Genomic DNA, 14741 nt, shown 5'->3' with positions numbered 1-14741 from the left:
AGAATATCGAGTGAAGAACATAAATATATCAATACTCACAGAAGCAAAATAGCATCGTATAGTTATCCAGATATAAAACATCTTCACTAAACCCTCAAAGCAAACTTAACCGAAGAAAAACAACCTCGTGCTCAACACGAATATTTCACTTGACTCGCTTTGCCAGTCCAACACCTTTGCCAAAACTTAACGTAAATTCAGGATACGGATTTACAGGCTTATGAAAGGCAACCTTGACACAATCTTTGACTTAAATTGAGTTTAAAGGATATAGTATCCAATGGAATTGTTAAAATGCCGAAATGTCCGTTGCAAAGGGCCAGAGAAGCGAAATAAACCCGACGTAGTAGCCACTACGGCAAAACATCCCGACTCACGTGGTCAGATTTCACGCTACGGCTGGATGAAACCGACGTACACGCGCAGTGTCTCATTTTGGAGGAAATGTACTTCCGGCAGCCGTATCAGAGCCAGCCCTAGCGATTTGCTTAAACTCCCTATTGTCAAAACAAAACTTCAAAGCTTGACTAGCCTCGCTTTTATGTAGCTCGTTCCGGGCGCCGACCAAGTGGTCCGCCATATTTGCATTCGGTGTATAGGTTGTCTCGTTTTTGCCAAAACCCTGTCAAAAAATAAACGGCTTTGGAAGACAGCGACCTCCAAGTTAAAATTCAATCTGAAAGCAGAAATGATTGAGCAGGAAAGATGGTGTCCAAATGTATTGTATTATTGTATTGTGGATTATTTTTGCGTGAAACTTTAGTTCGATGGTTAAACTTTAAGAAAAGTCCGGCGGGCCCAGGCGGGCTCCACCCTTTTAACGGTCAAAATCGGACTTGAAGTTGGGACTTTCTCCTTTATTTGTGAGATGTTCACGGCATTTCGGGGGAGTTGATCGTGTGATTTCTACCCTTGTTTTATCACGATAAGTGTATAATTATGTGGCACAGCTGTCTCCCTTTATATCTTAATGTTTTCTTGTTAATTTCATTTTGTAGTGCGCACATAATCCCTTTCTTTGACCTTGACCCCTAGATCCGCCACTGGCGGTAGACTGTACACAAGCTTAATCAACAGATAATAAGTGTTTTATGTGTATTTACACATAACTGTCAACCCTCCTGGAGGCATACAAAGGGAAACTTTGCGTTTTCATGCATGCAAAGATAAATTATACCAGAACCAGCCAATATGTTTGAAGCAAATGCTAAATTACCAATTGGTATTTTGAAAGACTATGGCTTAGAGTCAACTCCGCTAATTTCCCGAGAACTAAATTTATCAACCTACAGTGTAGTTATCACACAAGGAAAGCTACAGCATGGTGATGCTTACGATATCATATTTAGAATGGAATAGACCAAAATAGAATACTTATGATGCAACTGACTACTTATAAAGCTGCATGGCAATCCCAAATTTTTGAGAGCTACTGCAAGTGTTCAATATAGTACATCTGCTTTTATTTCAAAATTGTGTTACAATTTAGTTATCTCAGTCAAAACATCCCAGTATAAATGATCTGGGATATAACTATGTACTTGATTGTTCTGAATTCAGTTGGTTACAGTCATTACGAGTCGACACGAGGAAGCTTTGGGGAGACTGTTTTTGGCAAAATATAGGAAATCTTAAAACCATTACATGATCACTGTGTTGTTGACTACAAGACTTGCACTGAGTAATAAATGTTAACCTGACAGATACTTCATAGCACTGTTCTGGGTAAAGAGCTCCCTTTCGTTTACACAAGTTACATTGAGCTTCAGCAGAGGTGTAATATGAGGACATGCAATGAAGGCATGAGCTATTCATTCATTGCTAATTCATATATCATAGCCATTCTTTCAGTTTAAGAAATATAAATCACAACTAAATATAATTTAAAAGTGAACTCTATGCTGGCCACTGGCTCCTGAATGCTTTTTTTGTGCTGTTATGCCGGTTTTTTTGTTGTTGTTTTTTTGTTTGTTTGTGCGTGTGCTTGTCAATACTTTGGAAATATTCAGTTTTAAAAACTTTAATTATTATTTTCTAGTAGATGTAAGTTAGTTCTTTTCACATCTATCTGCAATTTTTAAGTTGCAACCACTGTAAATAGTATGAGGTATGTTGTTTGTCCAAAACATTCATGTCAAGTAACTCAACCAGGCCTTCTTTCCATTGCGCCCGATTTCCCTTTTACATGGCCTCACATTTACTTAGAACCCAGCAATAGACAGTCAAAGCAAATATATAGTTATATCCAACATCTAAGCACCAGGTGAAGAGAAATCCCTAACTCTCGTCAGTTTAAACGTAATTTGATATTGCCAGTGGCAATGTCTGAGGCAAATTCATAAGTGACATTAGTGGGCTTTTTACTTAAAACACATTCAAGGAAATTGAGCATGACAAAAATCGTGTTTATCACATTGTCTACAAAATTAGATCCACACAGTACATTAATCTTGGATTTGTAAGTTGAAAAAGAATTTGCTAAAAGTGTGACCTGGTACAGAGGACCAATACAATTTTTTTTTTCCACTTACACTGATTGCCCTCACCTTAGGGGTTATTGAAGCAAACCATACCCTACTTCAACAATTGTCAATTGCCATTTTTATTTCGTTTAGTGCAATTTATTTTCGTTTTTTTGAAAGAGCCATCGCTTATCAGCAAGCTGTTGATGATTCCCTTTGATCAATAAGGCAATACAGCTGGCGAAACTCGATTAATCAAGCTTTACACAAGTTTTCAAGGACAAAATATTGCTTTGTTTTCGAATAATGCAACCCTTTTCTTCGTAGGATTTACTTCTCAGCTCTCTTGGCGTCGAACGAAAAAATAATATCTGTCAAGCAGGTCAAGAACCATTTTGTTTGGCCAGCGATACACCGATGTACTTCATACATAAGTCGAGATATCTAAGAAAGAAAGTACCGAAATTATGAAAGTGAAGAATGATCATCGCAGTAAATTTTCCAATCTAAGCAATTGGAAAGAAGAAGCCAGAAAAAAATCAGGGCTTCAACGGTATTCGAACCCGTGACCTCCGCGATACCGGTGCGATGCTCTACCAACTGAGCTATGAAGCCACACATTGGGAGCGAGGTCAATTAATTGAGTTCATATCTTCCCGTGAGGAGTGAAATGATATGAAGTATATATGAAATAATTCATATTTGAACTGCGGTTGTAGATGAAAGTGAAGTTCAAATATGGAAGCGGCTCGAGTGTTAAGAACGTGCCTAAATAAGGTTAAAGTTATTACCAAAACATGCAGACGTATAACATCTAAACATTTAGATGAACGAACAGTTGAGCAGCTTTACTCTTCCTCAAAAAAACAGCACATCCTGCCTTAGAGAAGCAAATGTAAAAATGTCGCGAACTGTTAGAGTCGTCCTGACCTGTCACTCCATTTACTCTGACAAAATTATCATCGGTAAAGGTCAATTTTGGAGGAAATTAAAAACAATAAATGAAAACTATAGCTCGTGAAATACCAGGAATTGTTACAGTGGTATGCCACAACTATTGCTCACATCAAGCATTTAAGTCAAAAGATTTTTTTGCATATTAAGCTGCAAACAAATGTTATGGCGTGTGCTTTTTAAAAGAGTTTTCGTTAAATTGCCCAATGGGATGTCATTAGAATATGTTTTTTTTGAAGCGAAGACAACCCACCACATGAAATGGCAAACATAAAAAGCTCACACAAGGATTCTAACAGATGTTTTGAGACTGTCATCTCTCATATTTGTTCCACATGCCGAAATGCAAAACTCTGTATTTCTTACTGCTACTTAAAGTGACATTATCAAGAACGGGTTTGCTGCATCTTTTTTTTTTTTTTTTTTTTGATAAAACGGCTTTAGATTGTGATGGAGTACCTAGATTCGTACATGAAATACTTTTGGAACAGAAACTGAAGAGAAAACTCGGATCGCTGATTTAAACCGGAATGAGAACTATTCAAGAACGAGACATACACAGTAGTTGCATTCTTATTTAAATCTGCGAACTGTTTGGATCTGGTCCGAGTTTTCTTCCTGCCCCTTTTTTGTTGCCATCACACGAGGAAGAAACATTATTCACTTCACAATCATAGTTGACTGTCAGTGATGATTCCAGAAATGTGTAATGAAAGACGACGAGTGGTTCGCGATCGGTTGAATGTTTCCTCGTAGCACCGAGTTAACATGCACTTGGGTTATACAAGCGGGCTTCCCAACTTGGCAAAGCCTGCCTGTAGAAAGAAAGGGGGCGTTCTTGGTTTTAAGAACTCTTCATTTTAAGCACGTGAAATGTTCAGTGCTTTCGCGTGTTTACAATGGATTTGTTATTGTGAGTTTATTCCATACAAGCTCTTGCGAAATTTGTCTGCTGACCTATGCGTGTTCGCCTCCTGCCAGCATAAATTGAATTTACTTTTGTTTTATTAGGCACCAGTCGACTCATTCTTATAAAAATCTTCGCATTACACTGGTCAGATTCAATCTCCAATCAGCTTGTTTCCATAACATGACTGAGGTGCGACGTGCTCGTCATTTGGCAAAACCCTGACGCAAACTTAGGAAATGTTCCACTCAGGTGTAACTTTTCTTTAAGTATTATCACAAATATATTAACATTGATCAACGAGCTTGACATACTTACACTTTGTTGTTGTTGATGGTGAGAGTGTAGTAGGTTCAGTAGTTGGATTCACATCAAGTTGACGGTCAACCGTATATGAACCAAGTTTTCCATCGTTCATTTCATCCCTCAGTGGCTTCAAAGGGTCATTGACTGATGGTCCAAATGCAAGTTCAACAATAGCATATACACTTCCATCCCTATAATGTAAAAACAATAACTTAATATCAATGAATCACAGGTTCACATGTATGTACACATGTTCATGAACCTAAGGAATGATCTGCTGGACATGTGCAATAACAGCATGCTTACATGTACATGTATAACTTGGTACAGCTAAGTCGAAATTATCAATAAACCAATTAGCCCGGCCTGGTTGTCACAAAGGTTTTCAGTACAGTGTGCGCAGCGTTGTTATTGGAGGTGGCAACCATCATTTTCTTAAGATTCAGACAAATAGTCAAGTGCATGTGGAGTGGTTGCAGGCCAGGATCATGAAGTACGGTGACTTTTGCCAGAGGCTGAAGCTGACTACATTTACTTTTAATTACCAACTATCTAAACATCAGAACACCTAATAATAATATGCAAGTTTGCATTTTGTTAAAAGGTCCTCTACACAGTTTCTTACACAATTTTCTGTTAGTCAGTGCAATTACCTGAATTCTTCAACATCAACTCTGTGCAGTTGTTTCCCAGGATTGTCAGCATAAGCACCCCAAATCTAAGGACAACAAACACAAGGGAAAACTTTTAACATAATAAAATTCAAGGATAAAATTGATGCTTCCCTTATGAAGGGCTTCAAGAAGCCTTTTGCAAAAAAAAAATGCGAAATTTTAAACAAACTAATAAGCCAATAACGCCAAAAATTGTAGGAAAGCCTTCCCTTCATTTTATAAAGTCAAGAATAGTAGTGGTATGGGCTAGTCCAGTACGAATTTGACAGGTAGTGTGACGCAAATGAAAAAGTATTGTTATGGAAAGGAGTTCTATTGTTTTCTCGAGTTTGACGTATCCATGGTAACCAGAAGCCCCGTCCCCTTTGACATCATTAATCTCGTTTCCGTGTTGACCGAGTAAAAAGCCTGGTTTCTAAGATAAACAAAGTAATCACGCAATTTTAAAGTTAAACATTAACTTTAATATCAAATGTTTCCCTAAAATTACAGGACAGAGCCGTGTGCAACTCCCTAGTGGATTGAGCTCAACTTATGAATGAAACTATTTACAAAAGTGTTTACAAATGGCACAACAGTTCAATCATGTCCAGGTCCTCATTTGTTATTCTTTCATAGCCATAGGGATATGTTTTGAAGGTGTAGGGATCTATCACTCGTTTTTCGTACACAAGCTGGTACTTTTTCGTCTGAGAGACTGTGGTCAGTGAGTACTCTTTGGAGTTTCGGACGATGTGATAAGGCTTGTAAATATCAGTTTGTCGCGTTTTCTCGAGAGGGCGTTGAATTTCGTCTAAAACATTTTGCCGCAACACTTGATAATTTAACTGCTTGCTACCTTCACTGTTTAAAGAGATTCCCCTCACTTTGCATTCTTCTTTTTCTTTCTTCGTGAGGTAACCATAATTTTTCGGTCCCGCGGACGCAAATTCAGTGATGAAGTCGTCTTCTCCCAACTCGTCCTTGAAATCACCGAGAAAGTCGTCAAGGGGAGGATTGTTTTCATGAGGTAAACTGGAAAAAATAACGCTGTCGGTGTCTGTGTACTGTACTCGTTCTTGTAGCATGTCCAGAGCTGCATACAAACGAAGTCGAGCCCAACATGTCGTGAAACAAGCGATGAAAATGTTGAGGTTTGGTGAGACAGGTTCGTCATTCGATTTCAGTTTATAGTGAATTTCAACGATGTCTTCAGACAATACACTCACGTAGCAAACGTCATTTGCATCACTTTCATGGAATGCACTGAACCTCATAGGATCTCCGAACTCTTTGATTTGAGTTTTGTTGGTGCGCTGGCCAAACTTCCCCCACATGGAATTTAACATCATTTTTGCAAGGCTACGTTTGCCGGGATTCTTTTCAATGTTGTTGCGGTTGAGTTCGATGCCCTCTTTCGCTTTGTAGGATCTCAGATGTTCTTGCTGTTTGACGGGATCATCGCCTACATGAGCTGGCCAGCCGCTTGCCTCCTCTTTAATCTTTAACCATGTATTCACATAGTCTTTAAAGAGACCTTTCCTCGTTTCAGAAAAATGCCACACTTCGTGAATGTAAGTTATTTTGTAGCCCTTCTCAACGGCTTTGTTCAGTTCGGGGGTACACCATGTACCTGTAATTTGTCTTTCACTGTCGCTGTGACTGCAAACCCAGGATCGTTGTAGCATTGGTTTTTCCATCTCTTCTTGTACACAGGCTCTACTAAGGGGGAATGTTAGTTTACCATTTTCACGCGGCGGAAGTACTGGATGAAACAGTTTTTCTGGAGGTAAGATTGTGACCTTGGCAATCCCGAGGTAATTTTGGATGTCTGTGTCTTCCGGCTGAAATATAATTTCAGGGTGGCCGACAGGATACTCAGCATTCTTATTAATGAACGGATAGAGAGATGTAAAATCATAGTAATGAACCTTCTCTCCTGAGGCGATGTCAGCCAGATGATAGAGTTTGACAGCGTTTGTTCGTCCGCCGCAGAAGGCATCACGGGGATTTAGTGGCTCCGCCAAATCGAGGCTGGCTACAAAGTTCCTGACGTCCTGCCTTTCTTCCTTCATTTTCCGCCAATCACACTCCCACATTTCGATGACGTTGTAACCTTTGTCACGCAAGAATTGTAGTTTTTCCTGGGTGCAGAGATACACGTCGGCAGTGCAGCGGTGCTCTAATCTAAGGTGTGTTTCGGATCTGTTGGGATAGCATTTACGACAGCCATGCCAAAAGCAACCTTGAAATTCGTAGACGGTGTTCGTAGTTGCATCGTAGCCGTCCACGGTGTAGCGACTGTTGGGGATACGGTATTCCCCATCATTTCCAACATGTTGAATTCTCTCACTGATCTGACTTTGTTGCCACAGTAGATATTCCATGGCAACTTTCGACTGATTTGTTTTTAGTCGCCAACCGTGGAGAGGCTCGGAAGCAATTGTGTTGGCTTCCATTCGGTTTTGTCGCAGGTCTCGATTGCATGCCGAAGCTATAGTAATATGACTGAAGGGGTCAAACTTTGTCTCTTTTTCAAAAAGCCGTTTGAAAGTAAGGCATCCCTCCTTCAGTAATTTCACGTCCGACTCGCAATATTCCAGCAATTCTTTCTGGAAATCGAACACTACATTCTCAGCTCTTTCTTTATCATGCCATTTCTCGAAGTCTTTACGGCCGTTGACAGACATTGATTCAGGCATGTAAAATTCTTTCTCGGGAATTGGTCCCACGTAGTCTTGATTTTCAGGCGTGTTAAACAGGTGAGGAAAATAGCCCTTCTTTAACTCTGTCAATCCGAATGTCTTTGGAAATGCAGAAAGCGGCATTTGAAAGAATGACAGAGAGTCAATAAAGTTAATATTGTCAAAGGTTAATTGGAGAAGTTTAGCTCCATTTCTGATTTGATTGAGGACCCTGTGTTGGCGATGATATTCCTCCACGACGAAATAGGAGTCGTAGCCAGAAAAGTTATGGGCCAAAACAGTTACATTGCGCGTGTCTTCTTCAGTTAACGTATCCAGCCATTCCAGGAAATCGCGAATGCAATCTTCACCTTTGAAGTGGAGTGGACAATTATCATCCTCAGTTTCCGCTATTAAAAGATTAGGGATGTGTTTGCCAGTGTCTTGCATCGCCTCAATATCGAAGAAAACGAGAATGGGAGGCTTTTCATCATAATCATCATCATCATTACTATTATCCTCTGCTTCGGCTTCGGTTCGTCGCTTGCGTTTTTTCTTTTTCTTTCTCTTCTTCTTTTTTTCTCTTTTCTCTTCGGTTAGCTCTTCCGGTGTTTTAGGTATCTGAATAAAGCATCGGTGGCTTGCGGCCTCTATGTACTCGTGGCAAGAGGGACAGTCTATGTAACCGCATTCATGTTCTTGTTGCTTCTTGAGACCCACCAACAACTTTTTACAGCTACGACATTTGCGGTGTTGACTGCAAACACTGATGTTTTTGGAGTCAGCGGTTTTTCCCTTGAAGGATTTCGTCAGATGATTTTGAAAACAAACATCACCATAAAACATCCGCTTACAGGATCCGCAGGGTGTAGCTGGTGGTTGATTACGACACCTGGCCTCTGTAAAGTCCTCACATCCCGTTTGTAAGCAGGAAGAACAATGATCAGGGTTGTTTTCACAGGCGTGTTGACCTTCGTTATTGTAGGGTTTGAGACACCTTGCGCAGAAATAACTGTTACCAAAGAACCCAGGTAACGTAGTGATCACATTGTAGTGTTCATTATCATACAACAGTACCAATTGTTTTTCCTGAGGCTTTCCAAAAGAAGTCACGCTATAACCTCGGGTAGCGTCCACAAGTAAGAGCTGATAATTGTTCAAGGACGGCGTCAATGCAAATCTAGTGAGTTCCTCGTAACCGCATTTTCCCATTTCTACATTAGCTTCTATATGCAGCTTGATTGCTTCATCTCTCTGGATAGAGAAACCTCTTCTGAAGCTGTTCCATTTAGGGTGATCATCCACTCTAGCTTTAGCTGTCACAATGGCGCGGGCGCAGCATAGTTCATCTTTGTTATCGATTCTGATGACAGAACCTTTCAAACGTTTGAAAGTTTCTGGATTAGAATGTCCAGGTTTCAATTTTCGTTTCTGACCGCTACCGCGAGGAGATGTACGAACGTGTGTAAAAGATAATTGAAACGAATCATTCATTTCAAAGTTCTCGTTTGAGTTTAACACCTGTGACATTTGCTGCAGCAGACTGTCGACACGATCGCTACCATTTAACCATTCCCCCGCCGGTAACCCTCGATAAGCACAGCTGTTGACTAAGCGATTGCTGGCTAAATTGAAGTAGACACGATCAGCGGCTGGTATCCTGTCTCGGAGAATCAAATTTTGGATTGTTCTATGTAATCCATCAGCAATTGCTGCTGCCACGTTTTGTTGAGGCATAAATTGTCCCACCTGACGAATGTTGGAGGTGTAGTGACGCTCTCTAACGCCCATTTTTTTGCTGTGACTATCTACGTACGGGTTGAGTACAAATTCGAAGCGTCCAGGTTCTGTGGTAGCGAGACTTCCCCCCATTTGTTCTTGATTAGTGAGTTGACGTTCTGTAGCCTCGGCGACATTTGACAAAATCGTATCATCGATAGAGTCCTCAAGAATCTAAGAGAAAATATAAAATAAAATAAATAACCCGGTTCATCACACATTAAGTACACGAAATATATTTTTGTTACAACATATTTAATTTACCTGTTGGAAATAATTGTTTTCTGGTCCATTCTCAATAGCAATAATGGCCTCCAACAATTCTTCATCGCTTATATCCTCAAAGTGGCTTGACATGGGGCGAAAATCTTATCCAGAGAAACAAAAGTTTAGTCAACAGTCCACCATCTGCAAATGATTTCTATCTAGCGAGTCCCAACTTTATTGGTGTCGTTAACTAATCATATTACAGGAAATGTCAGCACATTTCCAACATCCAATCATATTGCACAAAAACGACATCATATTTTCAACCACCAATCAAGTAACATATGACGTTATTGATCTATCATAATTACATTCACACACGCAGACCACCCGAAAAGTTTACTTAGTTTGTTGATTTAATTTTCCTGTAAATGAATAACAATTACACAACTCGCATGAAAACAAATGCCTTCATTAGTCTTTTAGCGTCCGTTCAATTCGCCTTAAAAGATAATAGCCTATTCAGTTAAGCTAACAGAGTCTAATCATTCAACGTTTAAGATAATAGTCCATTGTCACATTCTTGCGTTAAGTTTTCAACTCGTATGCAAATTTCGTTATCCCCGCGGCCAATGGGACAAATTATTTGCATCGCGCGCTAAACTTAAATTTAGGAATAACGGTTCCATTGTAACTTTAAGGTTTATAAAATACGATCGGACGAACGCTATAGCTTTGCTTATCCTAAATCCGTCCAGTGTTACTTGTGTTATACTGGTAGAACGTTTCCAAGTCCGTCAGCGAGCTATTCAAAATCAAAAGAACTTCATTTCAAAAACCGTAACCGCCTTCAAATTCCAGACCTGATATAAAGGATTACAGCGAGCTATTCAAAATCAAAAGAACATCTTTTCAAAAACCGTAACCGCCTTCAAATTCCAGACCTGATATAAAGGATTACAGCGAGCTATTCAAAATCAAAAGAACATCTTTTCAAAAACCGTAACCGCCTTCAAATTCCAGACCTGATATAAAGGATTACAGCGAGCTATTCAAAATCAAAAGAACATCTTTTCAAAAACCGTAACCGCCTTCAAATTCCAGACCCGATATAAAGGATTACAGCGAGCTATTCAAAATCAAAAGAACTTCTATTGAATGCTCATACCCTCCTTGAAATTCCAGGTTGTGATTAAAACATGTAGTGGTATTGAAAAGCACAAAGGCTTATCCTTTCCATTCAATTTCAGTGACCTAATTCAAAATCAAAATAATTTCTTTTCAAAGTCCTTAGCCGTCTTCAAATTTTAGGTCTGATTAAATCATGTAAGTTAAAGTATGAAGTTATCTTTTCCATTCAATTTCAACGACCCATTTCAAAATAACGGTACGGATTTGTATTCGCCCGACATGTACTCCAATTTCAAGTTACATTTATTACCTCTTGAGAATCGTTGTCTTGGCCCGCGTTCTCAATAGAACGGACAGCCGCCAAGAGTGGTTCATCAATCAAATTCATTGCTGGTTTTGAGGACGCTGTCAAACTGAATTTTATGACGCGGCAGTTTTGATAATCGATAGTCGATTTTGTGAATAATAAGTGCGCGTCTCCACGTGCTCGAGCACAAAATTAAAAGAACTGGGGAAAGCATGTTGGACCATTGACTTTTATTAATGTGGTGGCTCCTAAAAGAGCCGTTTGGTTCTTACCTACATAAAGTCTGTAGGATTTTAAAAGGTGGCCATACCTTGCTTCCTCTGCTTCAAGAAGACGTGATAAGCTCTGGAGAACGGATACGCCGTAATGACGCGGAATTTGTCGCCGTACGATTCCTTCATCATAATCAAAATATAGAATAGTGACATCATCGGGATGGAGGGGTGTAGGGTGTCAATGGAGGTGTTACGTCATAATCTGAAAATAGGTAGAATGATTTAATAGAATTATTTTTAGTAAAAGAAGTCATGTGATTTTCTCATTATAAAGAGGTGAAATTTTAGGAATATATTAGTAAGCTTAACATGGGTCTCACTCTCTCTGCTCGTCGAATACGATTTAACACGTACCGCTTACTGGCTAGAAAGCTGATCACTCCTATAAGTGAAATAGTTTTGCTGACAGAAGTCTCATTATGTGGTCTACCAGGTACCAAGCTTTCCAAGTTAAAGAACCTTCATTCTGAAGAACCCCTGCCCAATTCTGCCCATTATTGAGTATAGAATAGGAAGAAATACATTTTAGCAGGGTAATTTAGTAACAGAATAAAATATGCTTTATTTCTATTACGTGTACTTAATTTTCCGACCTGGGAAATATTAATTACGTATAGGCGACATGGAAATTGCTTTTCCGTGTTTGGACCGTCAATTTGTATTTTCACTTTAAATAGACGCTAAGCAGAAAAGAAATTTCCTTTGGACATGATTACTACCGGCTTTAGTGCCTTGGGCTAAAGTCTATATGAATCTTATACGCCTCAGTCATGAGGTGTATAAGTACTGTATAATACGCCTCAGTCATGAGGCGTATAAGATTCTCATGCTCTAAGATTCATCTATGATTGCAAATAAATCGATTTCTACTCGGTCTGTTAAGGTACTAGACAGAACAAAACAACTCTGTTTGTTCAAATACAATAGAGTTTTCCATTGCTTCTTTGTTATTGCAAAATAATCTCCCTGGGGTCATTAACGCCTAAAGTTATGCAAGCAGACAAGACCGAGAAAATGAACGAACAAATGTTTTTCAAAGACGTTTATTGCAATCAACTACTCTTTAACTATTTACAACTCTCAGAGCTCTAACTTGCCAAGTGATCACTACAAAGTTCTACAGTTTGTTCTTTTTATCCGGTCATGATCAAGTACACTGAACCACACTTTGTACTCAGAAGCCTTTTCGATAATTCTGTTTACACTGGCTGCGAAGTTATTAGTCGTCTATTTCAATGAAACTTCTCAAACGTAAGAACGTGAGAAAAGTAAGGGGGATCCTTTTTATTTCATTTCATATTTCTCTCTTGGTTAGTAAAGCTATATTGTTTAATCTTCTTCCTTTGATAGATTACCTTTTGCGTGTAAGGTTTGTTTTGCATTCGGCCTTTTCGGCTGCTTTTTCTTCTAAAAGTAACTAAATTAGTTCACACTACGTGAATTGACCAAGAATAAAAAAAAAGTTCATTTTATCATCATGCCTTGTCGAGTGCTTACCTGATTATCCATCAACTGAAGCATGAATCTATCCAATTTAAATGCAATTATAAACTCACGTTTCTGTTAATTCGGTTTTGCTCGGGGAGTCTTTGGTATGCGAACACACGGTAATCCAGTTTTTCATTTCCACTGTTTAACTTTTACATGTGATTACGTAGGTCCAAGGAGTAATCAACATCTAATCTCTCCTTATATAACCAACACACTTTCTAGAGATAACTAATGAGAACTGAAAGAAGTGATCTAAGTCTACAATGTAACGATTAATCGAGAGAAAGTAATGAAAGAAAAATTTGACTCTTACAAGAGTGGAATTTTACCTGATCATGATACTCACAGGTATCTTTTATTCGAATGATGCCAAAATCAAAGTTGAGAGGTTCTTTACATGAATTCACATTCCGATAGATTCAATTCTTTTCAATGGCTAATTCCCTAGGACGATGCGAACTTTATATCACTATCTAACACTTTTAATCAATATATAGAAAATCCAGCGGAGTCGACTGGGTGTAGCTGTTGTTTTATTGCGTAAGATTACATCTGATTGTCACGTTTCCGTTCATTTGTTCCACCATAGTCCTTTAGAGCTCGAGAACATTGTTAACTACGTTTTACTCTGGTATGCAGTAAATGTTGTTACAAATCATGTTGTAACGTGTTAACACTTGATTGGTTTACTTGAGTATATAATAATGCAAATGCTTAATTCGACTATAATTATACCTTAAGAAGTTGCGCCGCTTTCCTATTTGTGACTTTTTAGATGTTTGTGACATTTCCAATGACAGGCGGGAATGCTGAAGCACCGCACAAAATGCACTTTGTGTAAAGTAATAATACGTTTTCAAAGATAAGTTTCTCAGTCAAAACTTTTGAAAACAATAAGGTCATCGCTAAATAAAGCTCTTAAAGAGATGGTGCAATACCTGGAATTTTGGTGAATAATGCGAGCGTCTAAGAATAGAAATACAACTAATGACAGTTCAAACTGGTACGGCATCCCTCAATTCCTTTCCTCGGAGAAAGATATTTGTAGTATAAATATCACGCTCAAATTGCAGTGATGGCAACCTTTCGTGAACAGGTTGGTAATTCGCTAATCGTTACTGAATTCCTACATTAAATCGTCGATGACTACCAAATTTCTGATGGAGGGATCAATCATAGATTCTAAGTCGCTAGGAACTCCTTCGACAAAGTTGATGTTTGGAGTAGTTGTCAACATACCCAACATATCATCGTAGGCGGGTTGGTAAATACCGTAGCACCAACTGACGTTTTCAGGAGCTCCGTCGATGAGATCCTTCCCCGATTCAAGTAAACGTTTTCCAAACTGACTTTTACCACAACAGGTTCGTCCTGCGACAATTGCCGGGAAGGTATGTTTAAGTCTTGGGTCCATACTTTTAAATAATTGATTGAACGGTATGCTTCAAATTTAGAGCCTATTCCCAAGCAGTCTTAGGTTCAGCCTCTTTCTCATAAACACGAACCATGTTGGTTGTTTGTAACTTAGCAAACTGTAGCCAATATTTTCGCTCAATGTCTGTCAATTCGTGTACTTGACTTAAAT

The 14741-nt window shown here is 39.0% G+C and overlaps 1 protein-coding gene across 5 annotated transcripts in view; it reads right to left on the bottom strand.

Moving 5' to 3' along the window:
• LOC145492301 (fibroblast growth factor receptor 3-like) overlaps window positions 1-14741 on the bottom strand; it is an 81305-nt gene that overhangs the window by 18516 nt on the left and 48048 nt on the right. For all 5 annotated transcript variants that reach the window (XR_014049973.1, XM_081471724.1, XM_081471723.1 and 2 more), the window contains 2 exons: window positions 5283-5347; window positions 4642-4820 (listed from right to left, as the gene is read on the bottom strand). Coding sequence is in view for 4 of the 5 variants with exons in the window: in XM_081471724.1 (XP_081327850.1) it covers window positions 4642-4820; window positions 5283-5347 (244 nt within the window). In the remaining variant the exon portion in view is untranslated. The remainder of the gene's footprint in view (window positions 1-4641; window positions 4821-5282; window positions 5348-14741) is intronic.

The sequence above is a fragment of the Orbicella franksi genome, chromosome 7 (genome assembly GCF_964199315.1).
Source record: "Orbicella franksi chromosome 7, jaOrbFran1.1, whole genome shotgun sequence".
Lineage (NCBI taxonomy): Eukaryota > Metazoa > Cnidaria > Anthozoa > Scleractinia > Merulinidae > Orbicella > Orbicella franksi.
The sequence above is the reverse complement of the archived record's forward strand: the minus strand, read 5'-3'. Positions and strand labels throughout refer to the sequence as shown.